The 22,656-nt window shown below is 40.2% G+C and overlaps 1 protein-coding gene across 2 annotated transcripts in view; it reads right to left on the bottom strand.

Annotated features, from left to right (window-relative positions):
• The window catches only part of slc6a9 (solute carrier family 6 member 9), a 74,881-nt gene that overhangs the window by 17,461 nt on the left and 34,764 nt on the right, over window positions 1–22,656 (bottom strand). For both annotated transcript variants that reach the window (XM_069711371.1, XM_069711370.1), the window contains one exon: window positions 1,143–1,299. In XM_069711371.1, the coding sequence (XP_069567472.1) occupies window positions 1,143–1,299 (157 nt within the window). The remainder of the gene's footprint in view (window positions 1–1,142; window positions 1,300–22,656) is intronic.

Below are 22,656 nucleotides of genomic sequence, written 5' to 3'. Positions count from 1 at the left end.
AAAGTTCATAATCAGGTTCATTTATCTACCACAACGCAGAGATTGGCCCTTTGTAACCTGCTGAGATAATTAAATAAACTAAGCCTGTATGACGTATTATTATTATTATGACATATAAACGTATGACCAGGTCATACGTTTTCACAATGAGTTTCTACTTTTTCTGTGTATTTTAACCACAACATGATAGAGGCATATAATAATATTCAACAATTTACCCACAATAGACTATTTCTTATATGCAGTTTATCAAGTCAGAGATCTGAAGGCTTTTTGACAGATCCATATCATGATTATAACATTTACACTTTTAGAAAAAAACCCTGCTGTGATTCACAACAAGGTGAAATAAAAGAAAAGTGTAGTTAAGATATGGGAAGATTTATTTTATTTCCTAAAGAGCCCTTGATATTTTTATGACCACATCATTTGGTAGAATAACTCACGGTAATACCTTAGAGTAGAATAACTGATGGTGCATTAAAATGAGCCCCAAGTCAGCAAAAATGTCAAATTTTTTTCGTTATATCTAAGTGCTTATAATGTTGTCCATCTAATCAGCTGTAATGAGATGCAGAGGATAAGTAGAGCAGAGAAAACTGTAACATGTTATGATGGTGATGTATGTGTCACAGGTGGGCATTGTTTACAATACAGTGAACCCTCGCTATAACGCGGTTCACCTTTCACGGTCTCGCTGCTTCACGGATTTGCATCGTGCATTGAAATCACATTACGACTATATGTAACGTAGATATATTTAATGTCCAGTTCTATCTATTTCAATTGTAAAATAAAGGTTACTACTTCACGGATTTCGCCTATCACGGTTTCTATTTGGAACGTAACCCCCGCGAAAAACCAGGGTTCACTGTATTTTTTATTGACTGCCTCTTTTACACGTTTTAAATGTTAAATGTAGCATCAGTGGCCTCAAAGAAACGATTATCACCATGTTTCATATCACCTTCGAACATTTCCCTGCTTATCTACTAATCACTCAGTTTGGTCCGCATGATTGTCCATGTATTTGCATTATATGTTTTTTAATATACATGTATGTATGTATGCAATTGGTTGTGCTGTATTTCATTTATATGCCACAAGCACAATAGAAATGACCTCCACATTGTAGTGCGTACCTCCTCCGTTTCTGTAGCAGAGGTAGGGAAACCTCCAGACGTTGCCCAGGCCCACAGCATAGCCCACGCTGGTGAGGACAAACTCAATCTGGTTGCCCCAGTTCCCTCTCCGGGAGTTCTCATCTTTCTTCACTGGCTCTCCTGGAACAGCTCCGTTCTACAACAAAGACAGAGAGAGAGACACGGGTGACTTCGGGTGATGGAAATGCGAGTGTGTTCCTGAGATAGTGCTGCTGCAGCAGGTCCAACAAATGCACTATAGGCACATAAAAAAACCCACCTCATTTACAAGCACACCTCAGAAATGGATGCTCCAGCAGAGAAAAGCATCCCGAGAGGACGTATTTGCCTTGTGTGGCCATCAGATTCTAATGCTGTATTATTCTCCTAAGAATCCTGCAATGGTGGTAAATAATCAACATCTTTTTGGCGCATGTGAAGCTGAATTATTCATGTTTCACGCTCACGCTCGCACTTATTGAATAAACTCTGCTGAATACTATCTCTTCTACCCCAAAGTTCAGCATAAGGTGGGCGCGCTGGAGCAGACGGGATGTAAAGTGAAATCAGCGCCTTAAGAGCAGCCGATAAGCATTTGGTCATGTCATTTCCAGCCTCCCCTCTACTCCCCTCTCCTCCCTCCCTCCCTCCCTCCATCACTCCATCTGCTGGCATCAGATGGTCGCTCTCCCCTGACCTCCTCTTTAACCTCAGCTGTGGCTGTCTGTGCATTTGTGGGCACACATGAAGGCACTTGTGCTCTGGTAGAAAAATAAATACCGCTACTTTACGTCATTTGTACTCTATCATACCAAATGTGAATATAGGTTAAGATATATGACTTGATCAACAAACTTAAAGTCATTCTTTTGATCATTTTACATAGATTTGCTTAAGTTCTGGCAATTTAGTGACACATGAACTGTATATCAGGGTCAGTTCAACAGAAATTCACTGTAGGATCATTAAAACATCAATAAAACACTGTTTAGTTCATGTGAATCACAGTTCCCCATGACTATAAGAGCACTATTCCAATTTTACATTGCAATAATATTTCGATAAGGTTAACACCTTATCGAAATTGAGCTCGATACGATTCCTCTGGCCAAGTTTGGGTGATTTAACGATATTCAGGAGTAAAACAGATTGTGCGATTGTGTAAGTTAAAATGTTCTTTGCTGTACATATTATAATGATACAGGAGAGTTACTTTTTCATGAAATGGATCGACAAACTGTGGAAATATTCCGGTACACGGATGAAAAATGGGAATGGTTGTTGAATTGTTTGCTAAATCTTATTCAAAAGCAGGAAGGCAAAACAGAGTATCTAATTATATTTACTCTGATTTAATCTCTATTCTATAATTAATGCTTTTTTCTGTGATTTATGATTTGTTTTTTGTTTTTTTTGCATCTGAAAGCATCACATTAAATAAATGTCTATATGGCTTATATGAATCCATGCTGTCTTGTAAGCCCATACAGACACACTGCACAGCAGTATGCATGACACCATAATACAAACTTGATTCATTCATCCATGCTGCCTGTTATCTGGGCTTGTCAGAGGCGGCTTTCAGAGGCTCCTTCAATGAATAGTCTCACATTTTTTAATATGATTTGGCTTTGAATCTGACAAAAATGTAAATACTGCTCGTAAAAAAAAACATTCTTCTTCAGTGCACCATGCTGCTAATTTAGATGAAAAAAAAATATCTTTGAAACCACTAAACTGTCAATAACTTCACCATAAACACAGAAACTGGAAGTACCACAGTTCGGCTAATGGAGTTAACTGTTTATCAGTTTAGCATATTTTATTTTAATTCTATAAAACTGCTGCAGGACAATAAGTCCTGGGGAGAGCGAGCAACCGACACAAACAAGATCACTTCTCCTTCATGATCCCACTTCTTCTGAGACCGAGTGAGACATCTTGTTCATCAGCAAAAACATAAAAATCTGTCAGCAAAACAGCAACAAGCACATGTAACAAACAGCTGACATATTTTCCCCAAAGCTCTGTAGTTTGTCTTTGAGTCTGGCTGTGCTTGCATGTTAGAAGGACAAAACAACGAGCATTTCTCCAGCATCCTTGACCTTTCTTTGTGCAGAGCTGAAGCCTGCAGGTGGGACAGACAGGAAGATCAGCAAATACAAGCTTTGTGAGTGAGGAGAGGCTCGAAGGGGAACCCACGGTCACAGCGGGGTGCCGAGTAGAAACCCCCAGCGGGGCGCGCATTACGACGCCTCCGACGAGTTGACTTTGGAAGGGAAAGAAGCGCCGGAGACAGAGTGCAGCTGTGTATGTTCTTGTTCAGCCTGGCCGTACATCTTGTACATCTGACGTCCCTATCAGCAACCAGGTGTGGGCCTTCAGAGGAAACACAGGCGCGTAAACACACAGGATGACAGGCTGCACGCTGGTCTAAAACCACAAAACGAGAGGAGGGGATGAAACACGGGGAAAAGCAACGACCTCAATGTCCAAAACTCAACCTGCTGTGTTGAAGACGGACAAGTTCGCACACTTTGTCGACTATTTTAAATTCCGTGGCACAGTGAGTGAATTCAAAAGAAATAGTGGACGTGGTCAAAGTCTATTCTCTCATAGTGAAAACCAGGGACTGAGTTGGTGCAAGGTAAAATTCTGTTTACATATTTAGAATTAGAAAATGCATAACTTCAGCCGGAATAGTTGATCATATGTGTTCATTATTTACAGTGAACTACTGTCATTGGACCGTTTTCTAGTTCAACTGAGTTCGAATGATGGATGACAGAAAATCTGTAGCCATTAGAAAGCTCTGATTAGAGGTTTGCACTAGAGACCAACACTGACACTGACTTTATTAGGTATATCAGTAATGGGCCATATGTGACCCTTCCGTAATAAATAGATTTTCTTTATTTATGTTAGTTAATATTAAAGTAAAATGTTCTGCTCCACATACAATCAATGTCAGCATGTTTTTGTTTTAAGTGCCACAGAAAGCAAATTGTCACAATATACCACGTAGGCCCACTGGATCACAATGCCTACTCCGTGTCAGCTGATATTTCAATTTAAGGGACAACATCAACATTTGGGGAATAACGCTACGTTTGAGTTGGATAAAGATCGATTCCACTCTGATTTCACCGTGAAACTACAACCAGCAGCCAGGTAGCTTAGCACACACTCTGGAAACAGCTGGCCTGCCTGCTTTGTACAAAACTGTAAGTATAGAAACAACATAGGTAGCCGATGTTGTTTCTATACTTACAAGACTCGACCAAAAAAGACTCGACAACAAGACTCGACCAAAAAATAGCCGAGCCTAAAACACACAACCTCGTGTTTTTACACTTTGGTTTTTGTATGCTTTACGGAAGACACAATTTTACAGGTAGACTCACAGCGCGACTTTTTTATTTATTTATTTTTTTAACCAGATCTAGAGGACAGAGGAAGACTAGCTGTTTGCAGTATCTATGCTAAGCTATGCTAACCTGCTGCTAGCTGCAAGTTTCATCATATTTATCAAACAGAAATGAATTTGGATCAGTTGATCCCTAGTTTCCTTCATGAATTTAACAAATAAACAGAATTTCAATTATTGCTTAACTTGGACCTCCTTGTACATATATCATCAAGTCTTGAGACGACAGTTAAAAATTCTAAATGTATATTTTGCTCTCTAAAAGGTCTCACCTAAAATCTAGAAAAACGCAGACATGACTATTCTTCCACAAAAAGAAGACTCGGTGGACCAGTTTATTCCAACATTTAGACGCTTCATTTTGTTATTACTGTCCTTATCCAGGAAGACTATGACCCTCAAGTTCAAAGATTGTAGATAGATTTTATGGGAAATGGAAATTAAGTGAAGATTTGGAAAAACAGGCGGCGAGAAAGTACTGTGAAGAAAATTCACATAATTAATCAGAAAACAACTTTGAAAGGAATGAATTTGGAGATCAATCGATATTTGTAGATCGATCCTGAGTCCAGTGAACATGAACTAAAAGTAGCAGCTGACTGCAGGCTCAGCCCTCAGTAATCAGTGCAGTATCTGATTTATAAACACGATCATGGCTGAACCCTCTGGGAAAAGATGAACTTTTGTGTTTTTCATGACATCCCTCTCTTCCTCGACTGACCCCGGTGTCTGCTTTGCTCCGCCCAGGTGTTGTAGCCTGTGGTGTTGGCTCCTGGGACCCCCAGGTCAGTCAGTCAGTCTGACAGACTCTTCTCCATATCGCTCCTTCCTTCCAGTCCTCCCTCACGTGCTTCTCTGGGACCATCTGCGCTTTATGTAAGATCACACATCGCCCCCCCGCCTTGTTTCTCCTTCTATTTAGTTTGCAACTTTCTCTCCTTCCAAGGTGTCTTTTGAGTGACAGCATTTACTTTGCTGAGACTCAAGTCTCTCTCTTTTTGATTTACAGGGGTGAAATAAAACAAACTAGCAGTGGGAAATTAAACATACTTAGGGCACGACCAGCTGGTTTTTATGACAGATTTGAGGGTTAAGAAAACTTCTGTAACAATGTTTCACAGTGACTTAAAAGTAGTGCTCACATGTAGGTCTTAAATTCTGTCATGTCGCGTTTCAAGTGGAAAGTACGTCTTTTCATTTGCTAAGAAAAACATATCAAAATGAGCGAAAGGAATTGTTACAAATTGAGCTTGACTTAGAAAAACAACGTAAGCAATCAATCAAAGCTTCGTAGATGGAGTAAAAAAATAAAATAAAAAAGGAACACAATACTCAAAGCAGTGCAATAACAACAGACCGATTTCCATAAAAATGAGAACAAACAAAAGAAGTAGTTCAGTTTGCTGACTTACAGAAACTGCAAATCTCATATCAGCATGTCTTCAACTAACCAAAAATATTGTTCATCCAAATACTTCTGCATCCCCGTTTATGGAAAGAAAAAAAACTATTTAAGATTAATGTTGAAATAATGAAGTGAAACCAAAATACAATTCAGTCAGCGCATCAGAACTCTGCCGTATTGTCTTAAAAAGTCAAAGATCAAGTTTTACACACAGAATATTATTTTTTAGTGCAAGCAATGTGTCTATCAAGCATAAACACACCGATCATGCAAAAGCATACTTTGCAGCAACAAACTGTTCAATCTCGTCCAAACATCCAGGGTTAGAAAGATGCCAAAAATGTCATATGACATTTTATGAAATACTTAAAAAATGCACATAACCTTCAAGCTTTATCATCTAAAGCTACAAAAAATGCAGCTTGATTGGACATTGGACCTATGCGATATATACAGAATGTAATGCTGTTATTCAATGTCAAATAAGAAAGCTCAAGAGTGTTCATATGGGTAATATGTGTCTGCACAATTTATAAGTTGAATCATTTTTAGCTGATTGATTGCTCAGAAATAACAATGTGACAGGAAGTGTGGTGTGCTGACGGAGTATGTTTGTGTGGGCACACGTTTACATACTGGTATCAACCATTAATTACACTTTGATTTGTTTCTGATTGGTATGCATCTTATTACATTCAGAGCCTATTCAGCAGAAAGCCATGCTGGCAGTAGTGTAACGGTCAAATATATTTTGGAACTATAATCTCACAGGTGTGACTCCAACAATCTGTCAAACATTAGTTAACATAATACGAGTCTCTTACTTGTCTCTGCTAAGCTGATCTTAAAAGGATTCCCATCTCAGGGCCTAAAATATGAATGCAAAGAGAAGCGCTGATTTGTGTTGTGCAGGCTCAGACCGCCAGTGACATAAGGCGGGATGAGTCCCTGAAAATGTGTCAGTCTACAAAGATCTGCAGGTGTAATGTGAAGGGAATAAACGCTCTCCTGTTTGTAGGATGTGGAGGTTAAAAGCATAAAGTTGAGTTTCCTTCAAGCCATGTCCTCAATTTCTGACTGCTCTGATGGAGCTGCTCACTGACAACAAGTACAAGACGTCCGTCGTCCCATGTCATACTTTTACTTAAGGTCATATTTAATAATGTGTAAACGCATAAAAAATACTGACTCTATACAAGAAACAGTAACACTGTGTTGTTGTAAATTAAAAACACGATCAATATCAACCTTCTATTTTTCTAAACCTGTCCTAAAAGCATATTAAATAAATGTTGTAGCACTATTGCACTTTGCCCCTTCTGTGTTTCCTCTTTACGCCGCTGCCGTTCATTCTTTGTCCTTGACGGCCCAAAGAAAGCACTTCAGTTTTGTAAGCAGACACGCAGCACTGTAGGACAAACACACAATTTCAGATATCCATTTCCATACACACACCAGGCCGTCGTTTTGACAGACAGCAGCACTAACCTTTCAAACCAACGTCTCTGGACAGCTGCAGCCACGTCTGTAAGGGAGACTGTCCGTGGAGTATGGAAAGAACAACAAAATTCCTTTCAGCTTGTGGACATGGACACACACACACTCTCACTCTCACACACACACACACACACACACACACACACACACACATGCGGGCGCACACTTAAATTACTTTCCTTGTCTTAAAAAATAAAACACACAAATTCAGTTCAGACAGTGAGGGCTGGGTGTACTGCATAAAATTCCCTGTATTATTTCCATCCATCGCAACCACTTCATTAGTCACGATTCGTCATGCAATTGCAACAAGAAAGCAGGTAGTAGTGCCGAGCTCTGCAAAGGCCCGATAATCTCCCCTGCAGAAGGTGATTTGTTAATATCGTGCTACTGCTTACTGTGCATGTCAGTTACTGTTGGACCGAATTTTATTTAGAGACGCCTCCTGTAGGGCGATGACATTTTACTGACACCTCACTGCTCTCCTCGTTTCTCAGGGGAAGCTGTCTCTCTCTGCACATACGCAAGTTTCCCTCAATCAAAGTTTACGTTGCTTGTTTAAGCAAATAATTATATCCTTGTCTGTGCATATACAATTACTGTGGTATATACATGAAAAAAAATTATATCAGGAGAGAAAAAAATATTGTTGGTTTCATTAGAAGGGTTTAGCAATAACAACATGTAACAAAAAAAAAAGAATAGTGTGATTTATGGACCTTAGATATTTCCCCAAATTCAATTATCCTGTTATCATTTATCATGTCTATGACATCTAACAGCTCTGTGGGAATACTGTGGTGAAAACACAATACAACATACACACACAATCATATAGGAGTTTACACTTCATGCAGAGCTAATTACACAGGCCGATAATGTACTGTACAAGTTTATTTCCGATCAAATGTACTTGGGAATAGTCACCAACTCAGAAGACAGACAGTGTCTGTTCAGGTTAGCACAGAAATATAACGTACACGCGAGTGGTAACCAACAATGATGTCACCCATTGGTTTGCAAACGGATGAAATTAAGCCGTTTTTCGGATTTGGGCCGTTGCCATTTTGCTAGTCCCGAGCGGTTTGGAGTCCGAAGCGACCCTATTTTGATACGCTGAGGGGGAGCGAGCGGGGTATCGGACTCAATCTGATTCTAAACGAATACCACCGATAGTCGTAACCTGACTGCACCAAAGGCCTGTTAAACAAATAGCCCCCAAAAACACAGCTTTTTGAGGCTTATTTTCTAATTAAGGACGGGATTATTTTCAGATGGATCGCCAGTAAACTAATAATAAGCAAGTAGATAGCAAAACTGAAATAACTGGTGAAAAAAAAAGCATTGACGTCGAATTTGATCAGAGAAGTTGAATGGGAGTCCATGGAGCCAACCTCTGGTTGGTGGTATTGCAGTTTATGGCACTTTCACATCGGCCTCATTTTTAGACCCGGAAGCTATGTCCACTTTTATATGCAGTCTATGGGTACATGCCACGTACTGGCTAGGAGCATTAGCACCGGATAGCCTGTTTTTTTTTTTTTTTTTCCTACATGTAAGGATGCACCTGCAGTGTTTAAGTACCTGATCCCACTCCAGATATGTATTTAGCCTATCACTATAAATACTATTAATGTCTTATAAAATGTTGTTGTTTAAATCCTCCAGTGGGATCTTAGATGTTTTGAAATCACTTTTTTAATCCTACATGCTGCTCCTTGTAAATCCAGATGTTCTGGTCGTCCTCCTTGGTTGTGCAGCTGTGCCCCGCAGTTCCTCCAATCTGAACTCAGGACATTCTCTCAGCACCGCTCTGTAACAAACACTCTGTTGTCCGTCCTCGAGCTCCTCTCATTGTGTTTCACAACATTAAACAGAGACACACACATTAGGTCATGTTGGTAGAGACTGACAGAACATTCACATCAGTGCATTGTAGTTCGCTGCAGCAATGGCCCGTCCTTGGTCCTATTATTAGGCTTATTATGGAGACCGTTATTAAAAACAACTGACACAACATCTGTATGACTACGCTGATCAGTTAAAATTTCAGATGTGAGTAAACTGCAGATGCAATAGGCAGAGATGCAGCTTTGTTTTGGTACAGAGTGAAAACATGTCTTAAGTCTAATTCCACAGTGGAGTTTTGCCTCCCGTCTGTCTCCAAAATAGTGCAGTGACACACAATGTCTTCAGACACTGTTGAAACAGGAAATAAAAAGACGCAACAATAGTGCAACTAGGGATAAAAGACTGGAGCCTAACTGACACTGGAGTTTTGGGGCCGATGCCGATATTAATGAGTACAAAATTATTTGCGTATAAAGTGCACATAAAAATATTTTTTTCCAATGATCCTTAAAATGTGATCATTAGACACCTTTGATTCAGAATATTTTACAGTTTATTGTACACACTGGCAGCAGTGCATTGAAACAGTAAACTTCACTGACATTTCAATAATTATGAATAACTATATTAAAAGAAAACACAAATAGAATAATTTCGAATCCACCCCACCTTTCTTTTTCTACACTATGTTATGTAAATAAAGTTTTCATATCGGAGCATAATGGCCAACGTATACGTTAATACCGATACATCTGTGACAGGCCAATATTGGATGACAAAATCTGCAAAATTCAATAAAAAAAAAAATCAAAAGGCAGAACTGTCGACAATTTCAGGCTTACATGCTTTTCAGACAAGTTTAAACTGGTGATACAAATTTATCTGATTCTAAACCTGTGAGAAAGAGCTAACTACTGATTTAACAACATTAGTTTTGGTTGTTACAGTCGTAACAACAATGGCAGAAAATGGCTACTGCGTCATGGGATATGTATGTCCTTCAAAATAAAAGCCCAGCATCAGAAAGTCTGTAAACTTCACAATCAAAGTTTTGACTATTTTTCCAGACACATCCACAACCCACACAAAACAGCCCTGAGACCCAATTTCAGTTGCAACCCACCACTTGAGAACCACTGGCTCAAATAATACCAACACATCATACTCTGTGAGAAAATAGAGAAAATCCCACCAAATCCAAAACACAAAGTATGTGTATCTTCAACAAACTGCATGGTGTAATGTGTTGCCTTGTGACATTCATCTGTTACTGTACAAACAGACAATAATGAGCTGTAGTTTCACACGGCAGAACATGAGGGGTTTCTTTTTAATTCTGGGACAAAAAAATGTCTCTTGGCATTACGTACTGTCAAACTAATAAGTAATGCAGAATATAGTCTGGAGCTGGAAATGTTGGGAAGGAAAAAGGGATGTAAAGACGTGATGAAAGGAAGGAGATGCAGGAAACATCTGTCCAAATACTGAATGAGGAAATATAAAATAAGTGTGTATCTATGGAACTACGGCCTGTTTTCAAACTGTATATCAAGACTGTGTCGAGTTGTGAAACATTTTTTTTTTTTTTTTACACCTGGCAAAATCAAACTTTTTAAGAGAGTCCATCTTCTGCTCAAAAGAATAAACTCCACAGCTGCTGATGGCGATGCAACTGGAGATGAGAGATGTGGTGACGGTATGTTCTACTTCAATAAGTGTTAGGAAAATCAAACGCAGCTCAAGCAGCTCAAGATCTCCAGTCACTCAAATTGGAATTAAGGCAATAACTAGAGCTCTGATGAAGTTAATAGGAACAGCAACAGTTTGTAGTCTGTACATCTCTTGCATCAGAACAAGTCATGCCAGTCTCTTTAAATTAGAGGTAAAATGAGAAGAGGTGCTGTAACAAACATGTCAGCATGTCGTTCACTGACAAAACAAAAGAAACTGTCAACTTTGAGTAATTTAAAAAGGTTTCGTATTTTCGTGTCTTTTCATGAGAGATCAAAGTGTATTTAAGAGCGCAGATGTTTTGAGGATAACTCTTAAAGTCTTCAAGATGTAATGGAGGGATTTAAAGACATATTATGTTTCTCTTTGACAGGAGCTCTTTTTAATAAACAGTCCAAAACTGGGATGGCACGTGCTGTCCAACATTTTCCTACACATCAATACTGCACATTTAGTGCCTCCGAGACGCTGTGATTGATGTCGCTGCCATGTCTTTCATTCAGTTTCACTCAAGTTTTTTTTTTTTTTTTTTAATATTCAATTACAATTCTACAAATATACAGTTTGCAAAGAGGTAGTGTGAAACTCTAAATCACTCTTAAAGCCACTCGTAATGCTGCTGTCAAAAGTAAACCAATTAGCTTCTACTAGCGCCCAGTCAAAGGTGATCCTTCCGCCCAGACAGGCAAAACAACATGTTGTCATTTTGCAAACTTTCCCCAGCCAATAATCAGGGCCCTATTATTCAAAGTGGCAAACGTAATCTCCCTTGCTCCACCTATGCAGAGTTTAGTAAACATGTCTGTCTGCAGAGACTGAATCCACTCGGCTATTATGGGACAAAAAGCCCACCGGATCCCCCCAAAAAACAGACTGCTCAAAGCTCTCTTTATGAATGGGCTGTGAGGTGAGAGTAATGGGCCTAAAGACAGTGTAGACCGTGGCTTCTCAACCTGCTACCATTGAGGCCACATACCAAAGAATCCTACTGGGCAGGGACTGAATATAAATCCCCCTCCACGGCTGATTAATTGACACCAATGGGTGGGGTGTCGGGAGGAGGAGAGAGGAGGAGGAGGAGAGCTCTGTCAGATGAAGGGTGGGATAGATGTCCACCCAAAAGCTTGGGGTCACTTGCAGGTTACATCACTCCATACACCGAGAGTCAGTCAGGCATGTCCAATTCACACGACACAATGAAAAGTAAATATACAGTATGTGCATTCAGCTCTGCTTCCAAGTGCATTTCATGGATATTTCGCAATTCATAGGTGTTGGCTGCACAAATCCGAAGAAATTATACATCCACTACGTTTCAAAATGTGAAGAATGATCAGCGTCTGAATAACAACATTCTCCAGTTGTTCTAGTGTCGCCCACATGATCTGACTCTGATCTGCTACCGAGTCCACATACCTTGTGATTCTCATGGTAAACAAAAGGTACACAAGCAAGTTTGTGAACAATGCTGAAAGGTTGAAACCTATGAACGTAGGCGATTCTACCCAAAACACATTGAATTACAATAAAGTGTAAACTCTCATTCAGTTCAGGCTTTAACTTTAAATCCCTGAAGCTCCATGTCATTCTTCACACCTCTCTGTCACTTTGTGTATACAACCAAGAGCAACACCATGAATTTGAGATGTCGCTGCCCATGAATTATGTACCCTTATTTCCCCTCTCCATTAAGACAAACCCGTTTGTTTGAAGGATATTGGTACCTTTATCTTATGTCAAACTTGGTCAATGGCTTAGGTTGGTATCTGATGCACACATAGCCAAAACAGTCCTTTTTTTTTGCAGGTGAGGCCCTATGCATTCTTGGTGATCATGTGGCAAGTGAACAGCTCTGGCAACACAGGTGGATGCATGCTCAAATTTCCCTATCAAACACAACGCAAGCGTGTTTGGTCGTTTCAGACGGATACAGCTGTCATTTTGATGTCCAGAACCCATGTTGTTTAAATAAGAAATGTACTTGCGCCCCTGTGTGCGCCTATTATTAACAATCTGTTGAAACTGTTTTCGATCAGATGTGTTTCCTCTGACGAGAAGCGTTCTTTCCTTTGACTTGGCAAATCCATCACTGATTGGTTTATTTCACATTATACCCAAAACACACCTATGATCAATTAAAGCACTAAGTACAACTCATTTAAACCAAGTGCCAGAATTTGCGCTCAGATAATTAACTGTTTAACTGGCAAAAGTGGATTCAAGTAGGCCCACTAGCAACATACAATTAGGACCTTCTTTAAAATGGAGCCCTTAATCACCAAACAATGATCTGAAGATCGTAGATGGATCCAAACCTCTCAAACACAGTCTGTATGCAAAGTACACTCCAGTTTCAGTTATCTGGTAGATTCATTGATTATGCAAAAACACCACCAAATTCTGCTGGCTTTATATCTGAGGTCCTATTCATTTTTTCTCCGTTTAGCAGTACTTCTACATAACTGTTCTTGGTAAATTGATCACAGACTGTCACATATGTTGTGTTTTGTGATCAGTTCTGAGACCTGAACTGCAGCTAATCAAGCTCCTTACCGTGACGTAATTTTCCATGGTGAAGAACTTGATGCAAAAGCAGCATCAGCCCCTCAAATAGTCCCAATAAGCCTGGTGGCCGACCAACGTCTCTATCTCTGTGAAACTTATAGGACTAAACTTACCAGGCTGGAATCCTCAAATGCCTTCACCCAGGGACAAAAAGAGGAGGGGGGGCTAGATGTGATCTTTGTAAGAAAGTGAGGTGGGGGGTGGGGTTAAGCAGGCCTGATGAGGGTTGGTGTGGCCAGGGGAAAGGTTAGGGGGCGGGCTTTTTATGTCAGAAAATGAAACATATGTATATTTCTGCATGTGCAGTAGGAGTGGACATATTTATGTGTTCATGTATGTGTGTTAGATTATCCCCCTCATGTACGTACACACGTGTGTGCAGGTTCTATTATCTGAGAGTTTTATTTCAGGAAAGATCACCTAAGATTATCACTGACTCCACAATGGTTGCCGGATTTTCACTCCAGTTTGTGTACATCAGCCACATGCGAGATCCATGTAATTCAGTGAATATATTATTATATTTTTGGTAAGTATTTCAATTTCATGCAGAGGCCTGATCTGTGTTGTCAGTCTCTTTCGCTGTCTATTGTCTGCGAGTGCAGGATGACAGTAGCCTGTCAAATCACTGTGAAGATAATCTCCCAATCCAATTCAGGAATAGGCTGTTCTCTAATAAAACAATGGTATTACATGAGCGTGAGTGAACGAGGGAGCGATGTGAAGAGGCAGACTGAAATAGAGACGGATAGTGAGAGCTCGTGGAGAGGAAGAGCGACTGACGGAGTGGGAGAAAGGAAAAGAGTTGGGAGACGGAGGGGCGGTGAATGCTGATGTGTGCAGACAGGCAGGCAGGTCGAGCAGGAGCTGCTGGAGCCATGTGCACCCACCCACCCCAACTCCAACCCCGCACCCTCACCGCCCCTCCACTGCCCCTCGCTTGTTCACTCATTTGCTTAACAAGTTCATTTGTGCGTAGGCCTTCATCGGGTATGGCTGTCAAGTGATGCGCGAGACTGGCCCGCGGAGCTGTTGGCCCTCGCAAGCTGTTCACCTGCATCCCTCTCAACCCCGCACACATGTAAGGACACACACACACACACACACACACACACACACACACACACACACACACACACACACACACACACACACACACACACACACACACACACACACAAGTGCACACGTATCTTTGTGCAGGAGCACAGACAGGCATCCAGTAATGCCATTGGTGTGAGCAAATGGTGTGTGAATACTGGGTTTAAGCTGCAGCATTTCCACAACATCAGCTGTGGAACTGACTTTCAATTTGTTTTTCCTTTTTTTTGTTGAATGTAGAGTCTGTTAGTCGATTAATCAATCAATTTACAAACGGAAAATTCATGCTTTGATTATCAACTTATTGTTTAATAATGTATCAAGAACAAAATATTAAACTGTTTTTGTGCTCTTTCTTTCTCTTTCTTAGATGCAAACACACATCAAACTCCATCCAACCGATCTTCATCCATCTCTCTTGATTTGCTTCATTGTTTCAGCTCCCTTCACACGAGGCAGCATGAACAGGCATCACCTCTACGGAGTCGCCCTCAATCCTCGTACTGCACAGCAAGTGTGCTGCTTCGACAAGACCACGCAGGCACGCAAACACACACACACACACACACACACACACACACACACACACACACACACACACACACACACACACACACACACACACACACACACTGCACACATGTAGTCTCAACACACAGTAACCCCCCCCGGTTTCCCTGCTAACAGTGAGCATGGTGCCTCAACCAGCCTCATCATCAGCTCTTTTCTCCCCTGGTTTTTTACCTCCTACAAATCCATGACAAAGCTGACGAATCAGCCTCATCAGCCTTTTCGCCCTACCCCATTTCACAATTTTGCTTAAACTTCCCCTGCTTTCAAAAAGTTGCAGTGCAATGCAGTGTATATGTAAAGCATGCAGGTTAGAGCAGTGTATCACACTCAAATGCAGAGGAACATGAGTTGTTGTAATAATGCCATCATTACCTTCATCTGCTATGAACATCACACAGCTACATTTAATGGTGAAATTTAAACATCATAATTAAGAAATGCTGACTGGATCATGCAGATGTGTTGATGTGATTGATCTCTGTGTTTGAATTAACCCTCGTGGCATCGTACTGGATTATAACCACTTGTAATATCATAAAATGCAAAAACTGATTACAGGGTAATTACATCAGCTAATTATGTCAAATTACATTAACCACCATGTTTGCATGTGTACATCTGAAATTAAGCACATTATGAATGTGATAATGATACAATTTGTGAAAAGGAGTTTGGACATTCAATGTCTCACAATGAATCAAGGAATTTCAAAGTTTTGAAGGCAGGAACCCAGCAACAAATTAATTTTAGGAATAGTGCATGTGCACATTGGCATTCCAGACAATCACTTATGGTTCTTGGTTAACAGTATAAATAAAGGTGACACAGCTTTAAGTATTCATTTACAGGTCTTCCAAGTGAACTTTGAAGAGCCAATCAATATATTTACCTGCACACTCGCATTGTGGTTGTCATCAGGCTAGTTAAACCTATCCTCAGTTTCAAGTAAAGCCGGGCTCACACTACACGAATAAAAACTGATTTAATCACCGCTGAAAAATGTACAGTGCTGAGCACTTATATGTCATGAACGACAAACGGGACTTGTAGTGGGACATAATTGAACAACAGTTATTAGGTGTCTGGGACGACACCACAATGAAAAGTCTACGCTGCCAGAATCCTTTTGTTTTTATCTGCCTAGTTTCACATCCTACGACGTGTTCCCTGAAGTCAACACATAGGGTGAGAGAGTGCTCTTTACTGTGCATTTATAAACCTAGCGAAAGGACCATTAGCACCATACTTGTAGTGTTGCCTTTGTCCCAGCAAAGACACAGCAATAATAGCCTATGGTACTTTGATTTCCCAATCTGACAAAGTGACCATTATATAAAAGATGTCCATAAAAACAAGTTAAATATATTGATAATAACATGGAATTAGTTCATCCAGGAAATCATGATCTTGCAATTACAGTAATTTATGCAAATTCAGCCATCATTGTGAAAAGGTTGCTGCAAAACTCCTGCAATAGAATCTGCGGTGCAGGCATTATAGCACGAAGCACGTCTTTCCAAACCAAACTTGCCCAATCAACAAAAATAGCTCCTCATTTCCAGTCAGCAAGACTCTTCAACATCTCATCATCAAAACAAACCACAATAATTTTGCAGTTTTTTGAAAAATCCCAGTTTTACAGCCAAATAATCACATAAAACTCAACAATTTGATGCAACAAAATGCATTACAGCTTTTGAGACAAAACTCAGTAATTATAATTCCATGAATCAACAAATATCTGTTATATTAACCAACAAATCCAGGAGACAATTTTTACTATAGAATTGCACAAAGTAACACTTCCTTGCTCTCTTTTTGTCAACACTTAGGACACAACCATCTATTTTTAGTACCCTCTTAATAAAACACTCAACAAAAAATGTAAATGTAACACTTTTGTTTTCACTCTATTTTTCATGAGTTGAAGTAAACATTTTAAGATTTCTTCTGTGCACACAGAACGTTTATTCCTGAATTTGTTTACAAGTTTGTTAAAATTCATGTTAGTGGGCACTTCACTTCTGCCAAGATAATCCCTTCAACTGACTGGTGTGATACATCAGAATGCTGATTAAGGTGTTCCTTGGACTAGTCACAATGGAAGGCCACTCTAAAATGTGCAGTTTTATAAGGCAACATAGTGTCACATGTATAATTGACATCCCGTGAATTGAATATTCATTTCACCACCACAAGCCATTTTTAACAGTCTTTAATACTTTGGCAGTACATCCAACCAGCATGACAACCGCAGACCTTGAGTAACCACGCCAGCACGGGGCCGTAACATCCAACAGCTTCACCTGCAAGATTGTCTGAGACCAGCTGATGCAGCAGTTGGTTTTTCACGACAACAAATTGTGAGAAACGGTCTCAGGTAAGCTCATCTGAGTGCTGGTCGTCCTCACCGGGGTCTTAACCCGACTGCAATTTGTTGTTGTAACCGACTTGAGTGTACAAATGCTCAGCTTTGTGGGTGTCTGGCACTTTGGAAAAGTGTTTCTTTTCACAGAAGAGTCCTGATTTACAATGTACCAGGCAGATGGTAGACAGCGTGTTTGCTAATGTGAATGTTGTGAACAGAGTGGTCCGTGGTGGTGGTGGGGTTGCGGTATGTGCAGGCATAAGCTAGGGACAACGAACACAGGTGCATTTTATTGATGGCAGTTTGGGTGCACAGAGATATTAAGATGAGAGCCTGAGGCCCATTGTCATGCCATCTATCCTCCGCCATCACCTCTTTTTGCAGCTTGATAAAGGACGGGACCATGTTGCAAGGATCTGTGCAAAATTTCTTGAAGCTAAAAAACATCCCAGTTCTCGCCCACATGTTTGGCATGCTATGGATTGGCGTAACAAGGAAAAATTCAAATCTGTAGCCCTTTGTAAATTGTTGCCTGATACTGTTAAAAAAATAATTAAAAAAAAAAGATCATGATTAAACTACACATTTTAGAGTGGTCTTTTATTGAGACAGGTCCAAGAAACCCCTGTGCAATAATCATGCTGTTTAATTTGGTGGAATAATTATCTTGGTATAGGTAAAGTGCTCAACAACAAGGACTTTCAAGAATATTTATATTTTGATATATTGTAGTTGAGTATATAGGCTGACAATGACCTTCTATAGTATTTTCTCAGAGTGCCAAACCTGCACTGTCGCTTCTCACACATACTGCCATTTTCACAGAGAAAAGAAAGGCAGATCTGACCTCACTAGAGTTCTCCAGTTAGTTCTGGTTTGTGATGAAGAGTTCCTGGAACCTGAATAAATGAGTAGCCACAGCAGTGTGGCACAGCCAAAGGTCCAGGGCTCAAGCAACTCTGCACTTGGACTATCTCCGTGCAAAAGTCTTGCGTGGAGGCAAATATAACTTTGCTTTTTGTCAAACCAAATTGTTTGATTTAAACATGCCTTTGTTTTTTTCTGTTTGTGTGTTTATCTTTTAGTCTGAAATGAGGACTGTAAAGACGTGTCTATAGTCATCAGTACTCATATTAGAATATAGCCTCCACCCGTGTCAATCCCAGTCCCAATAGCCAAAAGTTAGGAAACGCTGCCCTTTGCCACTTTAGGCTTTGGGAAGTTCACCCTTGCCATGACCCCAACATTCTTCAATAAAGGTTTTTTTTCCTGAGGAGAGTAACTCTAGAAGGGCTACAAACCACAGTGTGACCTGCCCATATTTGCATTTTTCTTACTACTCCTTATAAATAGATTCAAATTTGTGGACGGTGGCTTCTTCTTGACATGAACCATGTAAACCCGGTTTCTCTTGATGAAACACGACCTTTACCCTTGATAACAGCCTGGGAGTGATAATGACAGTGGAGGTGGAGCTGTTAGTAAGTAAGGGCACATGACGTTCACCTAATGTATGACTACTCTATTATTTGTCACGTTTTATTACTTTTGTTTTGTCAATCCTGAGATCCTAGCAAGATATCAAGCAAGATGGGAATGACGAGTTGTCACAAAATGACAGTGCTCTGATAGATATGACTAAAAAAAAAAAAAAAAAAACTTTCAGGCCACAACAAAATGCCTAGTGTTGCGCTACCTCAAAGTCTGACCCCTTCAACCTCGGTCAAAGTCTGTCTCTGCTGATGTTTGAAACCCTGTCATTTTTAGCATCTCCAAGGTTAGGAACACGTTCTGAGGAAATGACCCCACAGTTTCTTGTTTCAGCTAAGTTATTTGGCTGCTGTGTTAAAATAAAAAAATTATTTCACAGATTATCACGAATACATGTTTCTCTTTTCAATCACTACATATGTTCAGTGAAACAGAGTAAGAGGTGTAAATATACTTTGCAAGGAACATAATCAATCCAGACGCTAGAATTGAAATGGAAGATTCAGAGCATATATAAGAGTGGCCATGATGTCAAATATCAAGATTTAAGGAGCGAAGTCAACTACAATTGCCACGCACGTGTTCCAGACAGAAACATCCAATCACGGAGTTTAAAATTCTGCCGCACTTACACATTGATGGATCAAATAAAAAAAGTAATTGATCACACAAAATGTTGGATGTTTACAGTATGTCCTGCTGCCAGTTTATAATGTATCCAAATACAAAAAATAGGTTTCACCACAAACATAGATTAGAAAGTTTAATTTAAATGAACAAAGTAAAAATTTTCAGCTATTGTGAAAAAAAACCTTTGAACAAACACTTTTTTAGTGCAGTTAAGTCATGCAATTTTCTGACCTTACCAGACCGTTCAGGCTGTTCTATTATTTCCTCTTACCCACTTAGACATTATATCCACATGACTGATGATTATTTATCAAAACTCTTATATTGTTAATATAATTACTATCATATTATATAATTAATATAAAATATTTTGTGAAAGCACCAGTAGTCAGCCCTAAAATATTGTCACGATATCAACGTCGAAGTATTTGGTCAAACATATGGTGATATTTGATTTTGTCCATACACTGGTGAGCAGGGAACATGTGGTTGTAAAAAAGGAAGAAAATAAAACAACAATAAAACAAACCTGATTTATGGGTACACATACCCTAAAAACATTTGGACATGCATATGCACACAGCAGGTCAATAACATCGCCCTCCAGTCCTTCATCTCTCCCATCAGCTCCTCTGCTCTCCCCTCAGCGAGCTATCATCATTAATTCTCCTATCCATCCACTCAACTGCGCATGTATCATCAGTTCGCTGTGCGCTGTGTGTGTGTGTGTGTGTGTGTGTGTGTGTGTGTGTGTGTGTGTGTGTGTGTGTGTGTGTGTGTGTGTGTGTGTGTGTGTGTGTGTGTGTGTGTGTGTGTGTGTGTGTGTGTGTGTGTGTGTGTGTGTGTGTGCGTGTGTGTGTGTGTGTGTGTGCTTCTGCGAGGCAGCTTTGAGCCCGGAAGCCTAGGGAGGCCGAAGGGTTAGAGCTACCACAGGACGAGGGGCACAAAACATACACGTACACATACACGCACACGCACACGCACACGCACACACACACACTTCCTATATCTATTTCTGTTTCTCTTTTCTCTTGTCCACTTGGGTCTGTTGCCCTGCTTGCTAAGCCTTGGTGCAGTGAGTAAACACAGCTACTTTGCACTTCCGCTCCATAAACTGCAACACCTGCCCCCGGATGGGTAGAGTTTGTGTGTGTGTGTGTGTGTGTGTGTGTGTGTGTGTGTGTGTGTGTGTGTGTGTGTGTGTGTGTGTGTGTGTGTGTGTGTGTGTGTGTGTGTGTGTGTGTGTGTGTGTGTGTGTGTGTGCTGGCTTCCTACACTCGATGTAATGTACTGAACTGTATATTAGCAGCTACCGTAACATTAAATCTGACAATCCATGGATGTTTCACAGTCGATTCCATCTCAATAAGTTTTATTCCACTTTCCTGATCATGTGTTGTTTTTCAATTTTCCTGCCAAAAAAACCCCCAAAAAACAGCATTGTTCCTGATATCTAAACCAGAAAGGGTTATTTTAGGAGAACGTAACACATCAGGCTGCTGCACTGGCACTGAAACCATGACAGCCTGCAGGGCAGACAGGCTAAATATGTCTACGTTCGTTCATATAAACAGACATAAACAGAAAAGGTAGGTGTTGGAGTGCTACAGCGGACTTGGATGAATGCCTCTATGGTGGAAGAACTTGTACTTTTCTACAGGCCCCATTAACTTCTTGGCAAGGCACCCTGTGATCCAGAAAATCTGCTTTTATACAAAGCAATAATTTGGGTCAGTTGTTGAAGCTATAAATTGTCTTTGAATTATGACTAGTTTAAAGGCAGTGGCAGTGATTGGTATCAATTCAAAGCCTCATCGTGTAATCTCCACGTACATGTGCAGGTAACGTGAATACAACTAGCAATGCTCAAACATGTGAAGAGTAAAATATTAACTGAAACTACATGAAGTCCGAGCACTGACAGGGCAATCTGAGCTGTTGTCGGGATATGGAAATGGTATCGGATCTGATCTTTTCTTTCAGTAAAAGCATGTCAGAGCCGATCACCAGCGCTCCCCTTCGCAATTACCAGATCCATCTGAACTCCTTATTACTCCAATTATTAGTCAAGCATGCCTTGAAATCACACACGACCTCAGACTGTTGTCCCAACACGGCGAGGTCGGTCTGCCGCTGTGTGGAAGGATGTGACCCATGTAATGACAAATGAGATGAAGGAACGCGGTTTTGATCGGAGCTGAGCAGCCAAACTACTTTTTAGTGAGAGAATTTAGAAATTAGGAAGCACGAGTATATGAGTTGGGCATGTGTGCAAAGCTTTTGAAATAAAAGACATCTTTTTCATATAGAGGGATATACATTATTATTATTATTACCATTATTGGTTCCATTAAGGGCAATTCGATTACCAATTTAAACCCAATGAAAACCATGAGAAGACTTGCAATTACTAGACTTTGATATCAAACTGTTTGTAACTATCGTAAGCCATAAATAAGTGTTGCAATTAAATCCATGGTTTCCACGACCTTGTTCCTTTTCAATTATGTTAGTATTACCAGCTCAGTTGGAGCTAGTGATAATGTAAAGTGTGGCTTGACGTAAGAAAGGGAACGCTCTGGTTTACAGCATAAATGCAACGGTCCATAGAAACGATCTACTTCTTACCTTTTCTTTTTGTCGGTATCTCTCACTTGGTTTATTTTCCTTACTGCCCGTTTCTGCTGCTCTGCGCTACGTGGTCTAACCCCACGTTATCATTTGTTGAGAAAGAAAGTTGAAGCACTCGTTTTGATGCCGCTGAAGTCCCAAAAGAAAATGTGTCAGACTCATTGCCATTTAGAAATGAGATCGTATATAGGTATGAATCAAGATTTCATTTTCAGTCTGATTCATCCTGAAGTCCTTTCCCCAA

Source organism: Brachyistius frenatus, unplaced genomic scaffold (assembly GCF_029030835.1).
Source record: "Brachyistius frenatus isolate BFR_SWC_R1_liver_20210118 unplaced genomic scaffold, ASM2903083v1 Contig_99, whole genome shotgun sequence".
Classification (NCBI taxonomy): Eukaryota; Metazoa; Chordata; class Actinopteri; family Embiotocidae; genus Brachyistius; species Brachyistius frenatus.
This window is presented reverse-complemented; position numbering and strand designations above follow the sequence as displayed.